Here is a 26618-nt window from a genome sequence, read left to right as displayed (position 1 = left end):
TTGAATTTCACGGGAGGCAATAGCAGCGCCGCACCTGGGTGCTAGTTGCTTTGTGCCCCGTTAGCGCCCTCTTAATCAACCGAATTTTTCCCCCACAAGCTTCTGAGAGGGCTTGACAAGGTAGATGCAGGGAGGATGTTTCCCCTCGTGGGGGAATCGAGAACTAGGGGGCATAGTTTCAGGATAAGGGGTCGCCCATTTAAAACGGAGATGAGGAGGAATTTCTTCTCTCAGAGGGTTGTGAATCTTTGAAATTCTCTATCCCAGAGAGCTGTGGAGGCTTAGTCAGTGAATATATTTAAGGTGGAGAGAGACAGATTTTTGAACTATAGGGGAGTCAAGGGTTACGGGGAGCGGGCAGGGAAGTGGAGTTGAGGCAAAGATCAGATCAGCCATGCTCTTATTGAATGGCGGAGCAGGCTCGAGGGGTCAAATGGCCTACTTCTGCTCCTATTCCTTATGTTCTTATGTTTATGTTCACCTCTTGGGGCTGTTCTAGTGTGGCCTTGCGACAGGACCCAAGCCTTTGGAAGGGAAAAGTAATCAATTCTGGGTGAATTGATTACCTATCTGAGGCACAGTCACCCCTCGCAGAGTTGGTTTGGTCCGCTCCACCTTCCAAGGTCTAAGAGTGTTAAAAAAACAAACCTGAAGGCTTTGTGTCTTAATGCGAGGAGCATTCATAATAAGGTGGATGAATTAGCTGCGCAAATAGATGTAAATGGATATGATATGATTGGGATTACGGAAACATGGCTCCAGGGTGACCAGGGCTGGGAACTCAACATCCAGGGGTATTCAATATTCAGGAAAGACAGGCAAAAAGGAAAAGGAGGTGGGGTAGCATTGCTGGTTAAAGAGGAGATTAACACAATTGTAAGGAAGGATATTAGCTCCTGATGATGTAGAATCTGTATGGGTAGAGCTGAGAAATACCAAGGGACAGAAAACGTTAGTGGGAGTTGTATACAGACCCCCAAACAGTAATGCGGAGGTTGGGGATGGCATTAAATGGGAAATTAGAGACGCGTGCAATAAGGGCACAGCAGTTATCATGGGTGACTTTAACCTACATATAGATTGGGCTAACCAAATTAGTAACAATACTGTGGAGGAGGAATTCCTGGAGTGTATAAAAGGTAAGCCCGAGCGCGGGTAGGCCTCACTAATCTCCAATCTCAGGGAGGGGGAGAAGTAAAAAGTAATCGAGGTGTGACGTCACCACAAAGCAGGTAAGTGATTGGTTGGGAGTATTTCTCTCTTTTTTAAAACGTTAACTCTGTGGTTTATAGTTTTTAAGGTCTCTATGGTGTAGCGGGGACAGTTTGTAAACCAGGGCCCTTAAATATATCATTTAACTGTAGTGAAATTGGTGGGATTCATTTGTTTAATTTAACTGCAATTAATTAAAGGGTAAGTCATGGCAGGACAGCCCGGTGCTGTGGTATGCTCCTCCTGCGCTATGTGGGAACTCAGGGGCACTTCCTGTGTCCCTGGCAACCATGTGTGCAGGAAGTGTGTCCAGCTGCAGCTACTGGCAGACCGCATTATGGTGCTGGAGCAATGATTGGATACATACTGGACCATTCGCGATGCTGAGGACGTCGTGAATAGCACGTTTAATCAGTTGGTCACACCGCAGGTAAAGGTGGCACAGGCAGAAAGGGAACGGGTGACCAACAGGCAGAGTAGTAGGCGCAGGCAGGTAGTGCAGGGGTCCCCTGTGGTCATCCCCCTCTCAAACAGATATACCGCTTTGGATACTGATGGGGGGGATGGCTTACCAGGGGAAGGCAGCAGCAGCCAACTTCCTGGCACCAGGGGTGGTTCTGCTGCACAGGACGGGAGGAAAAAGACTGGGAGAGCTATAGTGATAGGGGATTCTATTGTAAAGGGAATAGATAGGTGTTTCTGCAGCCGCAAACGAGACTCCAGGATGGTGTGTTGCCTCCCTGGTGCAAGGGTCAAGGATGTCTCAGAGCGGCTGCAGAACATTTTGGAAGGGGAGGGTGAACAGCCAGTTGTTGTGGTACATATACGTACCAACGATATAGGTAAAAACCAAGATGAGGTCCTAAAAGCTGAATATAGAGAGTTAGGAGGTAAATTAAAAAATAGGACCTCAAAGGTAGTAATCTCAGGATTGCTACCAGTGCCACGTGCTAGTCAGAGTAGAAATAGAATGATATTTCAGATGAATACGTGGCTAGAGGAATGGTGCAAGGGGGGGGGGATTCAAATTTCTGGGACATTGGAACCGGTTCTGGAGGAGGTGGGACCAGCACAAAACGGACAGTTTGCACCTGGGCAGGGCCGGGACCGATGTCCTAGGGGGAGCGTTTGCTAATGCTATGGAGGAGGATTTAAACTAAAATGGCAGGGGGTTGGGAACCTGAGCGGAGAGACAGAGGAAAGGGAAACAAGGATAAAAGCAAAAGACAGGAAGGAGAAAAACAAAAGTGGCAGGCAGAGAAATCAAGGGTTTAAATCAAACATGGCCACAGTAAATAATAATTCTAAAAGATCTAAGAGCGTTAAAAAAACAAGCCTGAAGGCTTTGTGTCCTAATGCAAGGAGCATTCGTAATAAGTTTGATGAATTAGCTGCGCAAATAGAGGTAAACGAATATGATATGATTGGGATTACGGAAACATGGCTCCAGGGTGGCCAAGGCTGGGAACTCAATATCCCGGGGTATTCAATATTCAGGAAAGATAGGCAAAAAGGAAAAGGAGGTGGGGTAGCATTGCTGGTTAAAGAGGGGATTAACACAATTGAAAGGAAGGATATTAGCTCTGATGATGTGGAATCTGTATGGGTAGAACTGAAAAATACCAAGGGGCAGAAACCATTAGTGCGAGTGGTACATAGACCTCCAAACAGTAATGTGGAGGTCGGGGATGGCATTAAATGGGAAATTAGAGAAGCGTGCAATAAGGGCACAGCAGTTATCATGGGTGGCTTAAATCTACATATAGATTGGGCTAACCAAATTAGTAACAATACTGTGGAAGGGGAATTCCTGGAGTGTATTCGGGATGGTTTCCTGGACCAATATGTTGAGGAACAAACTAGGGATCAGGCCATCTTAGATTGGGCATTATATAATGAGAAAGGATTAATTAGCAATTTTGTTGTGCGAGGCCCCTTGGGTCAGAGCGATCATAATATGATAGAATTCTTCATTAAGATGGAAAGTGAAATAGTTGACTCAGAGACTAGGGGCCTGAATTTAAATAAAGGGGACTACGATGGTCTGAGGTGCGAGTTGGGTAGGATAGATTGGGGAATGACACGCAAAGGGTTGATGGTGGATGGGCAATGGCAAACATTCAAAGATCGCATGGATGAACTACAGAATTTGTTCATCCCAATTTGGCATAAAAAATTTTTTAAAAGGTGACTCAACCGTGGCTAACAAGGGAAATTAGGGATAGCATAAGGTCCAAGGAGAGGACATATAAATTGGCCAGAAAAAGCAGTAAACCTGAGGATTGGGAGCAGTTTAGGATTCAACAAAGGAGGACAAAGGGATTAATTAAGAGGGGGAAAATAGAGTATGAGAGTAAGCTTTCAGGGAACAGAAAAACTGACTGTAAAAGCTTTTATAGATATGTGAAGAGAAAAAGATTGGTGAAGTCAAGCGTAGGTCCCTTGCAGTCAGTATCAGGGGAATTTATAATGGGGAACAAAGAAATGGCAGACCAATTAAATACATACTTTGGTTCTGTCTTCACAAAGGAGGACACAAATAACCTCCCAAAGATGTCGGGGAACATAGGGTCTAATGACAGGGAGGAACTGATAGAAATCAGTATTTATAGGGAAATGGTGTTAAGGAAATTGATGGGATTGAGGGCCGATAAATCCCCAGGGCCTGATAATCTACATCCTAGGGTACTTAAGGAAGTGGCCCTAGAAATAGTAGATGCGTTGCGGGTCATCTTCCAAAATTCTATAGACTCTGGAACAGTTCCCATGGTTTCGCGGGTAGCTAATGTTACCCCACTGTTCAAAAAGGGTGGTAGAGAGCAAACGGGGAAATACAGACCGGTAAGCCTGACATTGGTATTGGGGAAAATGCTAAAGTCCACAATAAAGGATGTAATAGCAGAGCACTTGGAAAAAAGTGACCAAGTCAACATGGATTTACAAAAGGTAAATCGTGCTTGACTAATCTACTGGAATTTTTTGAGGATGTAACTGGTAAAATAGATAAGGGAGAACCAGTGGATGTGGTGAATTTGGATTTTCAAAAGGGTTTCGATAAGGTCAAGGTCCCGCATAAGAGATTAGTGTTTAAAATTTAGGCACATGGGATTGGGGGCAAGGTATTGACTTGGATAGAGAACTGGTTGGCAGACAGAAAGCAGAGTTGGAATAAACGGCTCTTTTTCCGAGTGGCAGGCAGTGACTAGTGGGGAACCGCAGGGATCGGTCCTTGGACCCCAGCTATTCACAATATATATTAATGATCTGGATGAGGGAACTAGATGTAATATCTCCAAGTTTGCAGATGACACAAAGCTGGGTGGGCGTGTGCGCTGTGAGGAGGATGCCGAGAAACTCCAGTATGATTTGGACAGGTTGGGTGATTGGGCAGAAGCATGGCAGATGCAATATAACGTGGATAAATGCGAGGTTATCCACTTTGGTGTCAAAAACAGGAAGGCAGATTATTATTTGAATGGCAATAGATTGGGAGAAGGAGAAGTGCAACGAGACCTGGGCATCCTTGTGCACCAGTCGCTGAAAGTAAGCATGCAGGTGCAGCAGGCGGTTAAGAAGGCAAATGGTATGTTGGCCTTCATAGCGAGAGGGTTTGAGTACAGGAACAAGGATGTCTTGCTGCAGTTGTACAGGGCCTTGGTGAGACCGCACCTTGAGTATTGTGTGCAGTTTTGGTCGCCTTATCTGAGGAAGGACGTTCTTGCCATGGAAGGAGTGCAGCGAAGATTCACCAGGCTGATACCTGGGATGGCAGGAATGACATATGAGGAGAGATTGGGTCGATTGGGCTTGTACTCGCTGGAGTTTAGAAGAATGAGAGGGGATCTCATCGAAACTTATAAAATTCTAACAGGACTAGACAGATTAGATGCTGGAAGGATGTTCCCGATGGTCGGGGAGTCCAGAACCAGGGGTCACAGTCTAAGGATAAGAGGTAAGCCATTTAGGACAGAGATGAGGAGGAATTTCTTCACGCAGAGAGTGGTGAACCTGTGGAATTCTCTACCAAAGAAGGCAGTAGTGGCCAATTCATTAAATATATTCAAGAAGGAGTTGGATATATTTCTTAAGGCTGAAGGGATCAAGGGATATGGAGAGAAGGCAGGAACAGGGTACTGAATTTGGACGATCAGCCATGGTCTCATTGAATGGCGGAGCAGGCTCGAGGGGCCGAATGGCCTACTCCTGCTCCTATCTTCTATGTTTCTATGTTTCTATTTATACGGGATGGTTTCCTGGACCAATATGTCGAGGAACCAACTGGGGATCAGGCCATCGTAGACTGGGTATTATGTAATGAGAAAGGAATAATTAGCAATCTTGTGCGAGGCCCCTTGGGGTGGAGCGATCAAAATATGATAGAATTCTTCATTAAAATGGAGAGTGAAGCATTTGACTCAGAGACTAGGGTCCTGAATTTAAATAAATGAAACTACGATGGTATGAGGCGCGAGTTGGGTAGGATTGATTGGGGAATGTTACTCAAAGGGTTGATGGTGGATAGGCAATGGCAAACATTTAAAGATCGCATGGATGAACTACAGAATTTGTTCATCCCTGTTTGGCATAAAAGTTGAATCAACCGTGGCTAACAAGAGAAATTCGGGATAGCATAAGATACAAGGAGAGGACATATAAATTGGCCAGAAAAAGCAGCAAACCTGAGGATTGGGAACAGTTTAGGATTCAACAAAGGAGGAAAAAGGGATTAATTAAGAGGGGGAAAATAGAGTATGAGAGTAAGCTTGCAGGGAACATAAAAACTGACTGTAAAAGCTTCTATAGATATGTGAAGAGAAAAAGATTGGTGAAGTCAAGCGTAGGTCCCTTGCAGTCAGAATCAGGGGAATTTATAATGGGGAACAAAGAAATGGCAGACCAATTAAATACATACTTTGGTTCTGTCTTCACAAAGGAGGACACAAATAACCTCCCAAAGATGTCGGGGAACATAGGGTCTAATGACAGGGAGGAACTGATAGAAATCAGTATTGGTAGGGAAATGGTGTTAGGGAAATTGACGGGATTGAAGGCCGATAAATCCCCAGGGCCTGATAATCTACATCCTAGGGTACTTAAGGAAGTGAACCTAGAAATAGTAGATGCATTGCTGGTCATCTTCCAAAATTCTATAGACTCTGGAACAGTTCCCATGGATTGGAGGGTATCTAATGTTACCCCACTATTCAAAAAAGGTGGTAGAAAGAAAATGGGGAATTATAGACCGGTAAGCCTGACATCGGTAGTGGGGAAAATGCAAGAGTCCATTGTAAAAGATGTAATAGCAGAGCACTTGGAAAACAGTGACAGGATCGGCCAAAGTCAACATGGATTTACAAAAGCTAAGTCGTGCTTGACTAATCTACTGGAACTTTTTGAGGATGTAACTGATAAAATAGAAAAGGGAGAACCAGTGGATGTGGTGTTTTTGGACTTTCAGAAGGCTTTCGATAAGGTCCCACATAAGAGATTAGCGTGTGAAGTTTATACACATGGGATTGGGGGCAAGGTACTGACTTGGATAGAGAACGGGTTGGCAGACAGGAAGCAAAGAGTTGGAATAAACGGGTTTTTTCTGAGTGGCGGGCAGTGAATAGTGGGGTACCGCAGGGATCGGTGCTAGGACCCCAGCTATTCACAATATATATTAATGATCTAGACGAGGGAATTAGATGTAATATCTCCAAGTTTGCAGATGACACAAAGCTGGGTGGGCATGTGTGCTGTGAGGAGGATGCCGAGAAACTCCAGTATGATTTGGACAGGTTGGGTGATTGGGCAGATGCATCTCAGATGCAGTGTAATGTGGATAAATGCGAGGTTATCCGCTTTGGTGGCAAAAACAGGAAGGCAGATTATTATCTGAACAGCAATAGATTGGGAGAAGGGGAAGTGCAACGAGACCTGGGTGCCCTTGTGCACCAGTCGCTGAAGGTAAGCATGCAGGTGCAGCAGGCGGTTAAGAAGGCAAATGGTATGTTGGCCTTCGTAGCGAGAGGGTTCAAGTACAGGAACAAGGATGTCTTGCTGCAGTTGTACAGGGCCTTGGTGAGACCACATCTTGAGTAGTGTGTTCAGTTTTGGTCGCCTTATCTGAGGAAGGATGTTCTTGCCATGGAGGGAGTGCAGCGAAGATTCACCAGACTGATACCTGGGATGGCAGGAATGATGTATGAGGAGAGATTGGGTAGATTGGGCTTATACTCGCTGGAGTTTAGAAGAATGAGAGGAGATCTCATTGAAACTTATAAAATTCTAACAGGACTAAACAGACTTGATGCAGGAAGGATGTTCCCGATGGCCGGGGAGTCCAGAACCAGGCGTCACAGTCTAAGGATAAGGGGTAAGCCATTTAGGACAGAGATGAGGAGGAATTTCTTCACCCAGAGAGTGGTGAACCTGTGGAGCTCTCTACCACAGAAGGCAGTTGAGCCCAATTCATTAAATATATTCAAGAAGGAGTTAGATATATTTCTTAAGGCTAAAGGGATCAAGGGATATGGGGAGAAGGCAGGGACAGGGTACTGAATTTGGATGATCAGCCATGATCTCATTGAATGGCGGAGCAGGCTCGAGGGGCCGAATGGCCTGCTCCTGCTCCTATCTTCTATGTTTCTATGTTTCTAAGGGCAGAGACCCACTCGTAGGCCCTTCCTGGCCATGCCGGTGACCCCTTCCCCGCAATTCGAGAGTGGTTCAGCCTCTCCGGGCTTGGGCTCCCTGAGGCGCTGCTCCACGTCACTGCCATCAGAAATTCAGCCTCTATGTAGCTTGGGGAAAAATCCTTACACAGTGGGCTGCCTCGTTCAACCATGAGGTAACTCCCATGAATTATCATATTCCCCCTCCTTGTAAGGGCAACAACAAAATGAGTATAATCCCAAAGTCTGTATGTTCCCTCATGTTCTCCCGGATTATAATCTCTAACAGGCCACCTCCTACTGATGTGAGGTTAGCTGAAATTTTCTCGCTCATCCCTTGCCCCTCCTTTTTTGAACAAGGGTGTAACATTCACTATTTGCCAGTCCTTTGGTATGAATCATGTATCGAGTGATACTCCACCTTTGTGTGTCAGCTGTGGCTCAGTTGGTAGCACCGCCAGAAGGTCAGAGAGTCAGAAGGTTGTGGGTTCAAAGTCCCACTCCAGAGACGAGCACAGAAATCTAGGCTGACACTCCCAGTGCAGTACCGAGGGAGTGCTGCACTGTCAGAGGTGCTGTCTTTCGGATGAGATGTTAAACCGAGGCCCCGTCCGCTCTCTCAGGTGGACGTAAAAGATCCCATGGCACTATTTCAAAGAAGAGCAGGGGAGTTATCCCCAGTGCCCTGGTCAATATTTATCCCTCAACCAACATAACAAAAACAGATTATCTGGTAATTATCACAATTGGCTGCTGTGTTTCCTACATTACAACAATGACTACACTTCAAAAGTATTTTATTGACTGTAAAGCGCTTTGGGATGCCCTGAGGTCGTGAATATGCGCTGTAGAAATGCAAGTCTTTCTTTACAAGGGTTCCTGGGTTAATTGCTGAACACAAAGCTGCAGCTAACGATGGCCTTTTGAACTCAGTAGTAACCCAATCGCTGCCTGTGACTGGCCATTTCCTTCACTCAGTCAATCCACCTCTTCATTAGAAATGAAACCTTGTACGGGCGAGCTTGCCGTACGCGGGGCAGCCGATGAAATCAGGGGCTCCTCGGCCATTCATCAACTTCACTACAGGTGCAGCATTGGCACTCCCCAAGCCTCTCCGTCCCCCATTCTGTGCAGGGTAAAGCCCTTATACAGTGCGGTTTCATTTAAAATCTGTAACTCTCTCCTCAAAAGGCTGCGGATTCCGGGGGACAATGGTGAGTAAATGGAGCTGAGGCACAGATCAGCCATGATCTGATTGAAAGGCGGAGGAGGTGATGGATGGCCTCCTCCTGTTCATAATGTTCCTGAGTTCCATACAGCCAGGAGAAATCTCAATACAGTGCCTCATTTATAGCTTCACTACACTGTATTCTGTTTCCATAGTAACCATTGGACCCAAGAGTTAAATGTTGCGTGATAAGAGTTAGAGGTAATTTTTGAAAACGTGTTTGCAAAAATTCATGGTGCAGAAATGGGGCTTCTCTCAGTGCTTCAGAGTGAGGAATTAAGGCTTGAAAAGCAATTTGTAATCAGACAGAAGTGTCTCTGTAATGGTGTGAAAGGGCACTTACTCATGGCATACAGGAATAGATGGTAAAGAGGGAGCTTTCATATCACAGAAAGAGTCTCATCATCAGAACCTCATTTATACAAGGAGTCACCATCAGGATCCCTTTCAAAGAGAGGGTCACGATAAGGTCCTTGTTTAAAGAGGGAGTCTCACCATCAGGACCCCTGTTAAAGGGTTAACACTGCAACCTTAACCGAATCCATGTGTCACCCTCCTTCCAATCTCACCAGTCTGTGTTTATACTGCGGGTCTGTGCATATGTTTTTGTATACGTGTAAATTGGGCCTAAGTCTGTACATTTGTGTCCGTGTGTGCATGTATGTGTGCATCTGAGAGCATCTGTGTGTACACGTGACAGTTTGCTCATGCCTGTCTGTGTGTTTGGGCTAAATTTTAATGGGCAAGGCGGGTCGGGGGGAGGGGGGGCTCTGAGGCGGTCCAGAAACCCAGGAGGGGGGTTTGAATTTACCAGCAGGGTCTGATTTGCACGGGAAGCCTTTGTTTCCCACCCGCAGCCAACCAGATTGAGAGGCTGCCTGGCTCTGGGCGGAAAGGCCTGTGGCACTAGGCCGCACAGAGGAGGGAGGGAGGGTTCGTGTGGGGGCCGGGGGCGGCCGGAGGAGCACTGCGGAGTGGGGGGAGGGGGCGGCACACAGATCGGGGGCCGGGATCAGCTTCAATTTACTGACTGGTCAACAGAGCACACAGTAAACACTGAAGGCATTAAGACCCAGCGAGCAGAAGGCAGAACTAATCAGTTACAGAAGGACAGCTTCCTGCGGTTCGCTGGGCTGCTGTAGGAGAAGCTGTACGGTCTGTGATTCCTGCCGATGGAATGCTTGGAGCAGACTATGGCTGTGGATGGCAGACTATGCCCCTTTAGGTTGAACACTCTGATCTGTGTCTTTGTGGCTCTGAGTTTGGACATGGTATCTTTGCTGAGTCCAGCCTGGGTCACCGCCCAGCGCACCTCGCTCTCTCTGGGATTACGGTAAACAAACCCTGGCTGGATGATACCGTGAGGCCGTTCTCCACTCAGGTAAGCGTTCGCAAAAAACACAGTAAAATGATTGTAGTAGGATTTTTTTTCGAAGTTTAACGTTTGCCTTGATTACTGCATGTTTCCATATTACACTTCTTTAAAAAAAAATCTTGAGCTCAGAAACCAGTCCTTTTTTACTAATACTTGATTATGAGTTTGTTCTGGCAGCGGAGGATCACGAGTGGGGCGGAATCGGAGGCCTGGGGGGGTATTGGAGGCCTGGGGGGGGATTGGAGGTCTGCGGGGGGGGGGATTGGAGGCCTGGGGGGGGATTGGAGGCCTGGGGGGGGGGGGGGATTGGAGGCCTGGGGGGGGGATTGGAGGCCTGGGGGGGGGGGGATTGGAGGCCTGGGGGGGGGATTGGAGGCCTGGGGGGGGGGATTGGAGGCCTGGGGGGGAGGGTTGGAGGCCTGGGGTGGGGATTGGAGGCCTGGGGGGGGGGGATTGGAGGGCTGGGGGGGGGTCGGAGGCCTGGGGGGGGATTGGAGGGCTGCGGGGGGGGGGATTGGAGGTCTGGGGGGGGGGGATTGGAGGCCTGGCGGGGGGGATTGGAGGCCTGGGGGGGGGGGGGATTGGAGGCCTGGGGGGGGGGGGGATTGGAGGCCTGGGGGGGGGGGGATTGGAGGCCTGGGGGGGGGGGATTGGAGGCCTGGGGGGGGGGATTGGAGGCCTAGGGGGGGGATTGGAGGCCTGGGGGGGGGGGATTGGAGGCCTGGGGGGGGGATTGGAGGCCGGGGGGGGGGATTGGAGGCCTGGGGGGGAGGGTTGGAGGCCTGGGGTGGGGATTGGAGGCCTGGGGGGGTGGGATTGGAGGGCTGGGGGGGGTCGGAGGCCTGGGGGGGGATTGGAGGGCTGGGGGGGGGATTGGAGGCCTGGGGGGGGGGATTGGAGGCCTGGGGTGGGATTGGAGGGCTGGGGGGGGGGATTGGAGGCCTGGGGGGGGATTGGAGGCCTGGGGGGGGGGGGGGTCGGAGGCCTGGGGGGGGATTGGAGGGCTGGGGGGGGGGATTGGAGGCCTGGGGGGGGATTGGAGGCCTGGGGAGGGATTGGAGGGCTGGCGGGGGGGGATTGGAGGCCTGGGGGGGGATTGGAGGGCTGGGGGTGGGGGGGATTGGAGGCCTGGGGGGGGGATTGGAGGCCTGGGGGGGGGGGGTTGGAGGGCTGGGGGGGGGGATTGGAGGCCTGGGGGGGGGATTGGAGGCCTGGGGGGGAGGGTTGGAGGCCTGGGGTGGGGATTGGAGGCCTGGGGGGGGATTGGAGGCCTGGGGGGGGGGATTGGAGGGCTGGGGGGGGATTGGAGGCCTGGGGGGGGATTGGAGGCCTGGGGGGGGGATTGGAGGGCTGGGGGGGGTCGGAGGCCTCGCGGAGGTGGGGGTTTGGGTCGGAGGCCTCGTGGGGGGCTCTCTGATTGTGGGGATGGATTAGGCAGGGACCCTGGATCCAGGAGGGAAGTGTAAAGGCACTTTCCTCCAGGATCCAGCCATCCTCGCCTTGTATTAGCTGGAGGATTTCACGAGGCTTGCAAAACCCGACCAGCCAAGGCTAAATTCAAAAGCCACATTATAACATTTAAATTGATGGCCCGCCTCCTGGCAGTGGATTGGCTGTCAGCCCCCGTTCCGCCTCTGTTAAAACCAGAAGTGGGCAGGTTGGAGGTGAATTCAGGTCGGGATTCCGATTTTTAACACTTTAACTACCCCCACGGCCCCAACCCACCCATATTTTTAGGTTAAAATTCCCCTCTTTATGTCTGTGTTTGTGTGTGTCTTTGTCTCTGTGTGTGTGTGGGTTTGTGTGTGTGTGTGTATGTCTGTGTGTATGTCTGTGTATGTGTCTGTGTGTATGTCTGGCTTTGTGTCTGTCTGGCTTTGTGTCTGGCTTTGTGTCACAGTTTGTGTCTGGGTTTGTGTGTGTGTGTGTGTCTGTGCATGTGTCGGGGTTTGTGTGTGTCTGCGCGTGTCTGGATTTGTGTCTGAGTCTGTGTGTGTCTGGCTTTGTGTCTGTGTGTGTGTGTCCGAGATTGTGTGTGCGTGTGTGTGTGTGTGTGTGTGTGTCTGGCTTTGTGTCTGTGTGTGTGTGTGTGTGTATGTGTCTGTGTGTGTGTCTGGGTTTGTGTGTGTGTGTGAGTCTGTGTGTGTCTGGGTGTGTGTCTGTGTATTATACACAAAGCTCCTCTGCTGGCACTGAACCAAACTGCGATCTCCTAAATCAGTGTGACTGATTCACGAAGGCGGGCTGACAGTACTGAGTTACCGCGGGAGTACTGCCGTCTCAGTTACTCACCATCTGAGTCAATGCTGTTGAGGGCAGTCGGAGGAATGACGGACAACTTACACTGTCCCAGTGGGCACTTCCTGTCAAACTGCTCCTTACACACATTGTGAACCTGAAAAACAGGGGCACACATTCTTAACCATTGCTTCACCACACTGGCTTTCGATATACTGTATTCTAGCAGGGCAAGGCCTGGTTTACACATAAGGCACCAGGAGATTGGGACTCTGCACCATGTCTGATGAAATCACAAGCCTCTCCTCGAACGCAAATCCAATTTTACTACAAACAGCAGAAAAGGAAAACCTCCCCCATTGTGTTTGAATCAGAAAGACCTCACTGATATTTAAAGAAGATTGAATTGATTCAAAGCTTGGCCCTGAGGGTGCCAACAAGTCTAGAGAAACGCTCACTCCCTGTGACATTCAAATAAACTATTTGGGGAATAAGGGGAAGCAGGATAAGTACGAGGGAGCGAGGAATAGAAAGTTATGCTGATAGAATGAGATGAAGTAAGGTGGGTGGAGGCTCGTGTGGAGCATAAACACCAGCATTGACCAGTTGAGCTGAATGGCCTGTTTCTGTGCTGTACATCCTATGTAATTCTATGTAACTATAATATTACAGTAGTAAGTTGATTCAAACACCAGGGAGAGATAGGACATTAACACGAACCAACTCCGTGTAATCCCATTTCTTTTTCTCTACATTTTTTTGTTAGTGTCACAGATTGTACCTTTTTTCTACATAATATATCCATGCTAGATGAGGCAGTGTAGAGGGAGCTTTACTCTGTATCTAACCCGTGCTGCACCTGCCCTGGGAGTGTTTGATGGGGCAGTGTAGAGGGAGCTTTACTCTGTATCTAACCCGTGCTGCACCTGCCCTGGGAGTGTTTGATGGGGCAGTATAGAGGGAGCTTTACTCTGTATCTAACCCGTGCTGTACCTGCCGTGGGAGTGTTTGATGGGGCAGTGTAGAGGGAGCTTTACTCTGTATCTAACCCGTGCTGCACCTGCCCTGGGAGTGTTTGGTGGGGCAGTATAGAGGGAGCTTTATTCTGTATCTAACCTGTGCTGTACCTGCCCTGGGTGTGTTTGATGGGACAGTGTAGAGGGAGCTTTACTCTGTATCTAACCCGTGCTGCACCTGCCCTGGGAGTGTTTGATGGGGCAGTATAGAGGGAGCTTTACTCTGTATCTAACCCGTGCTGTACCTGCCCTGGGTGTGTTTGATGGGACAGTGTAGAGGGAGCTTTACTCTGTATCTAACCCGTGCTGTACCTGCCCTGGGAGTGTTTGATGGGACAGTGTAGAGGGAGCTTTACTCTGTATCTAACCCGTGCTGTACCTGCCCTGGTAGTGTTTGATGAGGCAGTGTAGAGGGAGCTTTACTCTGTATCTAACCCGTGCTGCACCTGCCCTGGGAGTGTTTGATGGGGCAGTATAGAGGGAGCTTTACTCTGTATCTAACCCGTGCTGCACCTGCCCTGGGAGTGTTTGATGGGGCAGTATAGAGGGAGCTTTACTCTGTATCTAACCCGTGCTGCACCTGCCCTGGGAGTGTTTGATGGGGCAGTGTAGAGGGAGCTTTACTCTGTATCTAACCTGTGCTGCACCTGCCCTGGGAATGTTTGATGGGACAGTGTAGAGGGAGCTTTACTCTGTATCTAACCCGTGCTGTACCTGCCCTGGGAGTGTTTGATGGAACAGTGTAGAGGGAGCTTTACTCTGTATCTAACCCGTGCTGCACCTGCCCTGGGAATGTTTGATGGAACAGTGTAGAGGGAGCTTTACTCTGTATCTAACCCGTGCTGCACCTGCCCTGGGAGTGTTTGATGGGGCAGTATAGAGGGAGCTTTACTCTGTATCTAACCCGTGCTGTACCTGCCGTGGGAGTGTTTGATGGGGCAGTGTAGAGGGAGCTTTACTCTGTATCTAACCCGTGCTGCACCTGCCCTGGGAGTGTTTGGTGGGGCAGTATAGAGGGAGCTTTATTCTGTATCTAACCTGTGCTGTACCTGCCCTGGGTGTGTTTGATGGGACAGTGTAGAGGGAGCTTTACTCTGTATCTAACCCGTGCTGCACCTGCCCTGGGAGTGTTTGATGGGGCAGTATAGAGGGAGCTTTACTCTGTATCTAACCCGTGCTGTACCTGCCCTGGGTGTGTTTGATGGGACAGTGTAGAGGGAGCTTTACTCTGTATCTAACCCGTGCTGTACCTGCCCTGGGAGTGTTTGATGGGACAGTGTAGAGGGAGCTTTACTCTGTATCTAACCCGTGCTGTACCTGCCCTGGTAGTGTTTGATGAGGCAGTGTAGAGGGAGCTTTACTCTGTATCTAACCCGTGCTGCACCTGCCCTGGGAGTGTTTGATGGGGCAGTATAGAGGGAGCTTTACTCTGTATCTAACCCGTGCTGCACCTGCCCTGGGAGTGTTTGATGGGGCAGTATAGAGGGAGCTTTACTCTGTATCTAACCCGTGCTGCACCTGCCCTGGGAGTGTTTGATGGGGCAGTGTAGAGGGAGCTTTACTCTGTATCTAACCTGTGCTGCACCTGCCCTGGGAATGTTTGATGGGACAGTGTAGAGGGAGCTTTACTCTGTATCTAACCCGTGCTGTACCTGCCCTGGGAGTGTTTGATGGAACAGTGTAGAGGGAGCTTTACTCTGTATCTAACCCGTGCTGCACCTGCCCTGGGAATGTTTGATGGAACAGTGTAGAGGGAGCTTTACTCTGTATCTAACCCGTGCTGTACCTGCCCTGGGAGTGTTTGATGGGACAGTATAGAGGGAGCTTTACTCTGTATCTAACCCGTGCTGCACCTGCCCTGGGAATGTTTGATGGGGCAGTGTAGAGGGAGCTTATCTAACCTGTGCTGTACCTGCCCTGGGAATGTTTGATGGGGCAGTGCAGAGGGAGCTTTACTCTGTATCTAACCCGTGCTGTACCTGCCCTGGGAGTGTTTGATGGAACAGTGTAGAGGGAGCTTTACTCTGTATCTAACCCGTGCTGTACCTGCCCTGGGAGTGTTTGATGGGACAGTGTAGAGGGCGCTTTATTCTGTATCTAACCCGTGCTGTACCTGCCCTGGGAGTGTTTGATGGGACAGTGTACAGGGAGCTTTACTCTGTATCTAACCCGTGCTGTACCTGCCCTGGGAGTGTTTGATGGAACAGTGTAGAGGGAGCTTTACTCTGTATCTAACCCGTGCTGTACCTGCCCTGGGAATGTTTGATGGGACAGTGTACAGGGAGCTTTACTCTGTATCTAACCCGTGCTGCACCTGCCCTGGGAATGTTTGATGGAACAGTGTAGAGGGAGCTTTACTCTGTATCTAACCTGTGCTGTACCTGCCCTGGGAGTGTTTGATGGGGCAGTGTAGAGGGAGCTTTACTCTGTATCTAACTTGTGCTGTACCTGCCCTGGGAGTGTTTGATGGGGCAGTGCAGAGGGAGCTTTACTCTGTATCTAACCGGCGCTGTTCCTGCCCTGGGAGTATTTGATGGGACAGTGTAGAGGGAGCTTTACTCTGTATCTAACCTGTGCCGTACTGAATCTGACAGTACTGGCTTCCATTATATAGTATCCAAACAGGCCACACTCTTTCCACATTGGGAAGATGTTGAGCCAGGATGAATATTTAAATGTTTAATCACAATGCCATGCCGCTGCCCATTTGAGTTCCTTATCCTCTGATTACTTGGCACAGTGAATGTGCTGAGCTCGGCCCAGCTCACTCACTTTGTGCAGCGACATCAATGACAGGGTTCCAGGAGAAATGGTTATCATTTGGTTTCAGTGCCGATTTAGTGATTGAATTGGCTCAGCTTCTATATTTCAAATTGCTTCTTAAACGCCCACATGATTGAACGCCAGGTCCAAAGAAAACCATTTTTGGTAACTGCTGCCAGGTGGATTGAGATTGAAGCTTACGTCCCAATCTGAGCTAGACAAAGGTGCAGGGAAGGGGAGAAGCAGTGACTAATGGCATCTCTGAGCAGGGTGACCGGACCCTGAGAGTGGAGAGTCACCCCTGGGTGGTACCCGAAAGCCAGTCACAGAGATCTGGGAACAGCACCTAAGGAAGGATATATTGGCCTTGGACGGGGTGCAGTGCCGAATGATACCAGGGATTAAAGGGTTAAATTATGAGAACAGGTTGCATCAGCTTGGCTTGTAGTCCATTGAGTTTAGAAGATTGAGGGGTGATCTGATCAAGGTGTTTCATACGTTAAAAAGAATGTAATACGCTTTCCTCTCGTGGGGTATCCAGAACAAGAGGGCATTAATCTTAAAATTAGAGCAGGGCCATTCAGGAGTGAAATCAGGAAGCACTTTTTCACACTTTTTCAAGGGATATGGAGCTAAGGCGGATAAATGGAGTTGAGGTGCTGATCAGCGATGGTCTCATTGAATGGTGGAACAGGCTCGAAGGGCTGAATGGCCTCCTCCTGTTCCTACATCACTGTGTCCAAGTACCAAGCCAGTTGGGAGAAGAAAAGAGAATTTAAAAAGTACAAAAAATGACTGTGTCCCCATCAACTATAAAAGTGCAGCTGTGCGGTAGAACCCTGCTTCCACTGCTCCGTGTGAGCTCAGCAATCAGCAACAGAAAGGGGGAGACTGGGGGACTCGTGTCACATACAGAGAGACACACTCTCTCCCTATCACTGCCCTCTCTAGAGCTCTCCCCTTGTGTTTAAGCTCCCTCCCCGCTTCGTTCAGCTGTTCCTCACTTTCTACAGCCTTCCACTTAAGAAAGCCAAGCCTGACATAGGGCCAGTTGGCCCATGGAATACCGTCGCTGTGGATTATCACCCCGACTGCAAGTATCTGTGTCCCTGATTTATGGTAAGTAGCTGAGGGAATTCTGTGCAGACAAATTCTTTGGAAAGCTGCATTCCCTTAACGCCGGCTCTTTACATCAACAACTCGCCCTTCACTTGGGATTTACAACCCCCTCCCCTGCTGTGACTCCTGCTGGCAGTAATGCATGTGGACATTATCTGAGGACAGGCAAGGCGGCCTGAGCTGTGATTCCCTTCACCACACACTCAAATAAGCTGCTGCCTCTCATCGCCTAGCCTCACACATGAGGAATAGTCACTTGGGTAAGGTGGCACTGGAGGGGCAGTGCCCGTTAAAACATCCTCCAGGAGAGGACTGGCAATGATAGAGAGCAGGCCTTTCTATGTGTGGTCGAGATACACCAGGGTACTTCTCGCAATCTAGTATACTGTATTCGCTGCTCACGATGCGGTCTCCTCTACATTGGGGAGACCAAACGCAGATTGGGTGACCACTTTGCGGAACACCTCCATTCAGTCCGTAAGGGTGACCCCGAGCTTCCGGTCGCCTGTCATTTTAATTCACCGCTCCATTCCCACTCGGACCTCACCGTCCTTGGCCTCTTGTATTGTTCCACGGAAGCTCACCGTAAACTCGAGGAACAGCACCTCATCTTCCGATTAGGCACTCTGCAGCCTTCCGGACTCAATATCGAGTTCAACAATTTCAGATCATAACCTCGGCCCCTATTACATTTTTCTTGTAATTTTTCCACTCTTTTCCCCCCACCGCCCTTTCCTTTTGTTTCTCTCTCACACCTGGCAGCTATCTCTTGCCCTGCCAGTACACTTTACACCTAATCTCAGCTCATCTAGCTTCTAATACCTTTTATTGTCTCTTTTACTTCTTTTGTTTCTTTCACTTCTTTTGTCCGATCGCAGCCCTGCCTTCGATCTATTTTCTTTTCTTTCCAGTTTTGAAGAAGGGTTCGACCCGAAACGTCAACTCAAATTTCTCTCCACGGATGTTGCCTGACCTGCTGAGTTTTTCCAGCATTTTCTGTTGTTACTTAGGAAGTCAAATCATGCCTGCTATTCTAGGGTGGCCGACCCTCGCACTTTGCCCGGGATTGTCTGGAGAATGGGAGGTGAGGGATGGGGGGAGAGGGAGACTGGGAATGGGGTTAGGGGATTGGGGCTTGAGAGGGTGGAGGGGAGACTGGGGAATGAGGTCAGGGGTTTGGGGCTTGAGAGGGGGGGAGAGGGAGACTGGGAATGGGGATCAGGGAATTGGGGCTTGAGAGAGGGGAGAGGGAGACTGGGAATGGGGGTCAGGGGATTGGGGCTTGAGAGGGTGGAGAGGGAGACTGGAAATGGGGGTCAAGGGATTGGGGCTTGAGAGGGTGGAGAGGGAGACTGGGGAATGGGGGCCAGGGGATTGGGGCTTGAGAGGGTGGAGAGGGAGACTGGGGAATGGGGGCCAGGGGATTGGGGCTTGAGAGGGGGGAGAGGGAGACTGGGAATGGGGGTCAGGGGAATTGGGGCTTGAATGTGGGGTAAGGGAGACTGGGGAATGGGGTCAGGGGATTGGGGCTTGAGTGGGGGGGAGGGAGGCTGGGGAATGGGGGTCAGGGATTGGCGCTTGAGTGGGGGGAGAGGGAGACTGGGAATGGGGTCAGGGGATTGGGGCTTCAGAGGGAGACTGGGGAATGGGGGTCAGGGGATTGGGGCTTGAGAGGGGGAAGAGGGAGACTGGGAATGGGGGTCAGCAGAATTGGGGCTTGAGAGGGGGGAGAGGGAGACTGGGGAATGGGGTCAGAGGATTGGGGCTTGAGTGTGGGGAAAGGGAGACTGGGGAATGGGGTCAGGGGATTGGGGCTTGAGTGTGGGGAAAGGGAGACTGGGGAATGGGGTCAGGGGATTGGGGCTTGAGTGTGGGGAAAGGGAGACTGGGGAATGGGGTCAGGGGATTGGGGCTTGAGAGGGGGGAGAGGGAGACTGGGAATGGGGGTCAGGGGAACTGGGGCTTGAGTGCGGGTAAGGGAGACTGGGGAATGGGGGTCAGGGATTGGGGCTTGAGTGGGGGAGAGGGAGGCTGGGGAATGGGGGTCAGGGGATTGGGGCTTGAGAGGGGGGAGAGGGGGACTGGAGATGTGGGTCAGGGAATTGGGGCTTGAGTGCGGGTAAGGGAGACTGGGGAATGGGGGTCAGGGATTGGGGCTTGAGTGGGGGGGAGGGAGGCTGGGGAATGGGGGTCAGGGGATTGGGGCTTGAGAGGCAGGGAGAGGGAGACTGTGGAATGGGGTCAGGGGATTGGGGCTTGAGAGGGGGGAAAGGGAGACTGGGAATGGGGGTCAGGAGAATTGGGGCTTGAGAGGGAGACTGGGGAATGGGGGTCATTGGGGTGGGCATGTGGACCGGCAGTGCCCACAAAGCTGGGAGCAACAGTAGCAAGATGATGAGTGGTTGCGGCACTGAGAGAGGAGCAGTCAGTAAAGGGGTGAGTGGAGCGGCACTGAGAGAGGAGCAGTCAGTAAAGGGGCGAGTGGGAGCGGCACTGAGGGAGGAGCAGTCAGTAAAGGGGCGAGTGGGAGCGGCACTGAGAGAGAAGCAGTCAGTAAAGGGGTGAGTGGAGCAGCACTGAGAGAGGAGCAGTCAGTAAAGGGGTGAGTGGGAGCGGCACTGAGGGAGGAGCAGTCAGTAAAGGGGCGAGTGGGAGCGGCACTGAGAGAGGAGCAGTCAGTAAAGGGGCGAGTGGGAGCGGCACTGAGAGAGGAGCAGTCAGTAAAGGGACGAGTGGAGCGGCACTGAGAGAGGAGCAGTCAGTAAAGGGGTGAGTGGGAGCGGCACTGAGAGAGGAGCAGTCAGTAAAGGGGCGAGTGGGAGCGGCACTGAGAGAGGAGCAGTCAGTAAAGGGGCGAGTGGGAACGGCACTGAGAGAGGAGCAGTCAGTAAAGGGGCGAGTGAGAGCGGCACTGAGAGAGGAGCAGTCAGTAAAGGGACGAGTGGAGCGGCACTGAGAGAGGAGCAGTCAGTAAAGGGGCGAGTGGGAGCGGCACTGAGAGAGGAGCAGTCAGTAAAGGGGCGAGTGGGAGCGGCACTGAGAGAGGAGCAGTCAGTAAAGGGGCGAGTGGGAGCGGCACTGAGAGAGGAGCAGTCAGTAAAGGGTCGAGTGGGAGCGGCACTGAGAGGAGCAGCCAGTAAAGGGGCGAGTGGGAGCGGCACTGAGAGAGGAGCAGTCAGTAAAGGGGCGAGTGGGAGCGGCACTGAGAGAGGAGCAGTCAGTAAAGGGGCGATTGGGATCGGCACTGAGAGAGGAGCAGTCAGTAAAGGGGCGAGTGGGAGCGGCACTGAGGGAGGAGCAGTCAGTAAAGGGGTGAGTGGGAGCGGCACTGAGAGAGGAGCAGTCAGTAAAGGGGCGAGTGGGAGCGGCACTGAGAGAGGAGCAGTCAGTAAAGGGGAGAGTGGGAGCGGCACTGAGAGAGGAGCAGTCAGCAAAGGGGCGAGTGGGAGCGGCACTGAGAGAGGAGCAGTCAGTAAAGGGGCGAGTGGGAGCGGCACTGAGAGTGGAGCAGTCAGTAAAGGGGCGATTGGGATCGGCACTGAGAGAGGAGCAGTCAGTAAAGGGGCGAGTGGGAGCGGCACTGAGAGAGGAGCAGTCAGTAAAGGGGCGAGTGGGAACGACACTGAGAGAGGAGCAGTCAGTAAAGGGGCGAGTGGGAGCGGCACTGAGAGAGGGGCAGTCAGTAAAGGGGCGGGTGAGAGCGGCACTGAGAGAGGAGCAGTCAGTAAAGGGGCGAGTGGGAGCGGCACTGAGAGAGGAGCAGTCAGTAAAGGGGCGAGTGGGAGCGGCACTGAGAGAAGAGCAGTCAGTAAAGGGGCGAATGGGAGCGACACTGAGAGAGGAGCAGTCAGTAAAGGGGCGAGTGGGAGAGGCACGGAGAGGGGAGCAGTCAGTAAAGGGGCGAGTGGGAGCGGCACTGAGAGAGGAGCAGTCAGTAAAGGGGCGAGTGGGAGCGGCACTGAGAGAGGAGCAGACAGTAAAGGGGCGAGTGGGAGCGGCACTGAGAGAGGAGCAGTCAGTAAAGGGGCGAGAGGGAGCGGCACTGAGAGAGGAGCAGTCAGTAAAGGGGCGAGTGGGAAAGGCACTGAGAGAGGAGCAGTCAGTAAAGGGGCGAGTGGGAGGGGCACTGAGAGAGGAGCAGACAGTAAAGGGGCGAGTGGCAGCGGCACTGAGAGAGGAGCAGACAGTAAAGGGGCGAGTGGGAGCGGCACTGAGAGAGGAGCGGTCAGTAAAGGGGCGAGTGGGAGCGGCACTGAGAGAGGAGCGGTCAGTAAAGGGGCGAGTGGGAGCGGCACTGAGAGAGGAGCAGTCAGTAAAGGGGCGAGTGGGAGCGGCACTGAGAGAGGAGCAGTCAGTAAAGGGGCGAGTCGCAGCAGCACTGAGAGAGGAGCAGTCAGTAAAGGGGCGAGTGGGAGCGGCACTGAGGGGGGAGCAGTCAGTAAAGGGGCGAGTGGCAGTGGCACTGAGAGAGGAGCAGTCAGTAAAGGGGAGAGTGGCAGTGGCACTGAGAGAGGAGCCGTCAGTAAAGGGGCGAGTGGGAGCGGCACTGAGAGAGGAGCAGTCAGTAAAGGGGCGAGTGGGAGCAGCACTGAGAGAGGAGCAGTCAGTAAAGGGGCGAGTGGGAGCGGCACTGAGGGGGGAGCAGTCAGTAAAGGGGCGAGTGGGAACGGCACTGAGAGAGGAGCAGTCAGTAAAGGGGCGACTGGGAGCGGCACTGAGAGAGGAGCAGTCAGTAAAGGGGCGAGTGGGAGCGGCACTGAGAGAGGAGCAGTCAGTAAAGGGGCGAGTGGGAGCGGCACTGAGAGAGGAGCAGTCAGTAAAGGGGCGAGTGGGAGCGGCACTGAGAGAGGAGCAGTCAGTAAAGGGGCGAGTGGGAGCGGCACTGAGAGAGAAGCTGTCAGTAAAGGGGCGAGTGGGAGCGGCACTGAGACAGGAGCAGTCAGTAAAGGGGCGAGTGGAGCGGCACTGAGAGAGGAGCAGTCAGTAAAGCGGCGAGTGGGAGCGGCACTGAGAGAGGAGCAGTCAGTAAAGGGGCAAGTGGGAGCGGCACTGAGAGAGGAGCAGTCAGTAAAGAGGCGAGTGGGAGCGGCACTGAGAGAGGAGCAGTCAGTAAAGGGGCGGGTGAGAGCGGCACTGAGAGAGGAGCAGTCAGTAAAGGGGTGAGTGGGAGCAGCACTGAGAGAGGAGCAGTCAGTAAAGGGGCGAGTGGGAGCGGCACTGAGTGAGGAGCAGTCAGTAAAGGGGCGAGTGGGAGCGGCACTGAGAGAGGAGCAGTCAGTAAAGGGGCGAGTGGGAGCGGCACTGAGAGAGGAGCAGTCAGTAAAGGGGCGAGTGGGAGCGGCACTGAGAGAGGAGCAGTCAGTAAAGGGGCGAGTGGGAGCGGCACTGACGGAGGAGCAGTCAGTAAAGGGGCGAGTGGAGCGGCACTGAGAGAGGAGCAGTCAGTAAAGGGGCGATGGGAGCGGCACTGAGGGAGGAGCAGTCAGTAAAGGGGCGAGTGGGAGCGGCACTGAGGGAGGAGCAGACAGTAAGGGGCGAGTGGGCGCGGCACTGAGAGAGGAGCAGTCAGTAAAGGGGCGAGTGGGAGCGGCGCTGGGAGAGGAGCAGTCAGTAAAGGGGCGAGTGGGAGCGGCACTGAGAGAGGAGCAGTCAGTAAAGGGCAAGTTGGAGCAGCACTGAGAGAGGAGCAGTCAGTAAAGGGGCGAGTGGGAGAGGCACTGAGGGAGGAGCAGTCAGTATAGGGGCGAGTGGGAGCGACACTGAGGGAGGAGCAGTCAGTAAAGAGGCGAGTGTGAGCGGCACTGAGAGAGGAGCAGTCAGTAAAGGGGCGAATGGGAGCGACACTGAGAGAGGAGCAGTCAGTAAAGGGGCGAGTGGGAGAGGCACGGAGAGGGGAGCAGTCAGTAAAGCGGCGAGTGGGAGCGGCACTGAGAGAGGAGCAGTCAGTAAAGGGGCGAGTGGCAGCGGCACTGAGAGAGGAGCAGACAGTAAAGGGGCGAGTGGGAGCGGCACTGAGGGAGCAGCAGTCAGTAAAGGGGCGAGAGGGAGAGGCACTGAGAGAGGAGCAGTCAGTAAAAGGGCGAGTGGGAACGGCACTGAGAGAGGAGCAGTCAGTAAAGGGGCGAGTGGGAGCGGCACTGAGAGAGGAGCAGTCAGTAAAGGGGCGAGTGGGAGCGGCACTGAGAGAGGAGCAGTCAGTAAAGGGGCGAGTGGGAGCGGCACTGAGAGAGGAGCAGTCAGTAAAGGGGCAAGTGGGAGCGGCACTGAGAGAGGAGCAGTCAGTAAAGGGGCGAGTGGGAGCGGCACTGAGAGAGGAGCAGTCAGTAAAGGGGCGAGTGGGAGCGGCACTGAGAGGAGCAGTCAGTAAAGGGGCGAGTGGGAGCGGCACTGAGAGAGGAGCAGTCAGTAAAGGGGCGAGTGGGAGCGGCACTGAGAGAGGAGCAATCAGTAAAGGGGCGAGTGGGAGCGGCACTGAGAGAGGAGCAGTCAGTAAAGGGGAGAGTGGGAGCGGCACTGAGAGAGGAGCAGTCAGTAAAGGGGCGAGTGGGAGCGGCACTGAGAGAGGAGCAGTCAGTAAAGGGACGAGTGGGAGCGGCACTGAGAGAGGAGCAGTCAGGAAAGGGGCGAGTGGGAGCGGCACTGAGAGAGGAGCAGTCAGTAAAGGGGCGAGTGGGAGCGGCACTGAGAGAGGAGCAGTCAGTAAAGGGGCGAGTGGGAGCGGCACTGAGAGAGGAGCAGTCAGTAAAGGGGCGAGTGGGTGCGGCACTGAGAGAGGAGCAGTCAGTAAAGGAGCGAGTGAGAGCGGCACTGAGAGAGGAGCAGACAGTAAAGGGGCGAGTGGGAGCGGCACTGAGAGAGGAGCAGTCAGTAAAGGGGCGAGAGGAGCGTCACTGAGAGAGCAGCAGTCAGTAAAGGGGCGAGTGGGAGCGGCACTGAGAGAGGAGCAGTCAGTAAAGGGGCGAGTGGGAGCGGCACTGAGGGGGGAGCAGTCAGTAAAGGGGCGAGTGGGAGCGGCACTAAGAGAGGAGCAGTCAGTAAAGGGGCGAGTGGGAGCGGCACTGAGAGAGGAGCAGTCAGTAAAGGGGCGAGTGGGAGCGGCACTGAGAGAGGAGCAGTCAGTAAAGGGGAGAGTGGGAGCGGCACTGAGAGAGGAGCAGTCAGTAAAGGGGCGAGTGAGAGCGGCACTGAGAGAGGAGCAGTCAGTAAAGGGGTGAGTGGGAGCGGCACTGAGGGAGGAGCAGTCAGTAAAGGGGCGAGTGGGAGAGGCACTGAGAGAGGAGCAGTCAGTAAAGGCGCGAGTGGGAACGGCACTGAGAGAGGAGCAGTCAGTAACGGGGCGAATGGGAGCGGCACTGAGAGAGGAGCCGTCAGTAAAGTGGCGAGTGGGAGCGGCACTGAGAGAGGAGCAGTCAGTAAAGGGGCGAGTGGGAGCGGCACTGAGAGAGGAGCAGTCAGTAAAGGGGCGAGTGGGAGCGGCACTGAGAGAGGAGCAGTCAGTAAAGGGGCGAGTGGGAACGGCACTGAGAGAGGAGCAGTCAGTAAAGGGGCGAGTGGGAGCGGCACTGAGAGAGGAGCAGTCAGTAAAGGGGCGAGTGGGAACGGCACTGAGAGAGGAGCAGTCAGTAAAGGGGCGAGTGGGAGCGGCACTGAGAGAGGAGCAGTCAGTAAAGGGGCGAGTGGGAGCGGCACTGAGAGAGGAGCAGTCAGTAAAGGGGCGAGTGGGAGCGGCACTGAGAGAGGAGCAGTCAGTAAAGGGGCGAGAGGGAGCGGCACTGAGGGGGGAGCAGTCAGTAAAGGGGCGAGTGGGAATGGCACTGAGAGAGGAGCAGTCAGTAAAGGGGCGAGTGGGAGCGGCACTGAGAGAGGAGCAGTCAGTAAAGGGGCGAGTGGGAGCGGCACTGAGAGAGGAGCAGTCAGTAAAGGGGCGAGTGGGAATGGCACTGAGAGAGGAGCAGTCAGTAAAGGGGCGAGTGGGAGCGGCACTGAGGGGGGAGCAGTAAGTAAAGGGGCGAGTGGGAGCGGCACTGAGGGAGGAGCAGTCAGTAAAGGGGCGAGTGGGAGCGGCACTGAGAGAGGAGCAGTCAGTAAAGGGGCGAGTGGGAGCGGCACTGAGGGAGGAGCAGTCAGTAAAGGGGCGAGTGGGAGCGGCACTGAGAGAGGAGCAGCCAGTAAAGGGGCGAGTGGGAGCGGCACTAAGAGAGGAGCAGTCAGTAAAGGGGCGAGTGGGAGCGGCACTGAGAGAGGAGCAGTCAGTAAAGGGGCGAGGGGGAGCGGCACTGAGAGAGGAGCAGTCAGTAAAGGGGCGAGTGGGGGCGGCACTGAGAGAGGAGCAGTCAGTAAAGGGGCGAGTGGGAGCGGCACTGAGAGAGGAGCAGTCAGTAAAGGGGCGAGTGGGAGCGGCACTGAGAGAGGAGCAGTCAGTAAAGGGGCGAGTGGGAGCGGCACTGAGAGAGGAGCAGTCAGTAAAGGGGCGAGTGTGAGCGGCACTAAGAGAGGAGCAGTCAGTAAAGGGGCGAGTGGGAGCGGCACTGAGAGAGGAGCAGTCAGTAAAGGGGCGAGTGGGAGCGGCCCTGAGAGAGGAGCAGGCAGTAAAGGGGCGAGTGGGAGCGGCACTGAGAAAGGAGCAGTCAGTCAAGGGGCGAGTGGGAGCGGCACTGAGAGAGGAGCAGTCAGTAAAGAGGCGAGTGGGAGCGGCACTGAGGGAGGAGCAGTCAGTAAAGGGGTGAGTGGGAGCGGCACTGAGAGAGGAGCAGTCAGTAAAGGGGCGAGTGGGAGCGGCACTATGAGAGGAGCAGTCAGTAAAGGGGCGAGTGGGAGCGGCACTGAGAGGAGCAGTCAGTAAAGGGGTGAGTGAGAGCGGCACTGAGAGAGGAGCAGTCAGTAAAGGGGCGAGTGGGAGCGGCACTGAGAGAGGAGCAGTCAGTAAAGGGGCGAGTGGGAGCAGCACTGAGAGAGGAGCAGTCAGTAAAGGGGCGAGTGGGAGCGGCACTGAGAGAGGAGCAATCAGT

The 26618-nt window shown here is 52.9% G+C and overlaps 1 protein-coding gene across 1 annotated transcript in view; it reads right to left on the bottom strand.

The window, feature by feature from the left end:
- Positions 1 to 26618, bottom strand: part of LOC147124917 (diacylglycerol kinase delta) — a 225075-nt gene that overhangs the window by 174241 nt on the left and 24216 nt on the right. Inside the window, exon 7 of the mRNA XM_085988140.1 lies at positions 12767 to 12869. Coding sequence (XP_085844266.1) covers positions 12767 to 12869 — 103 coding nt within the window. The remainder of the gene's footprint in view (positions 1 to 12766; positions 12870 to 26618) is intronic.

Source organism: Somniosus microcephalus, chromosome 1, assembly GCF_052327205.1.
Source record: "Somniosus microcephalus isolate GS21.2 chromosome 1, FLI_Smic_1.0, whole genome shotgun sequence".
Taxonomy (NCBI): Eukaryota; Metazoa; Chordata; class Chondrichthyes; order Squaliformes; family Somniosidae; genus Somniosus; species Somniosus microcephalus.
The sequence above is the reverse complement of the archived record's forward strand: the minus strand, read 5'-3'. Positions and strand labels throughout refer to the sequence as shown.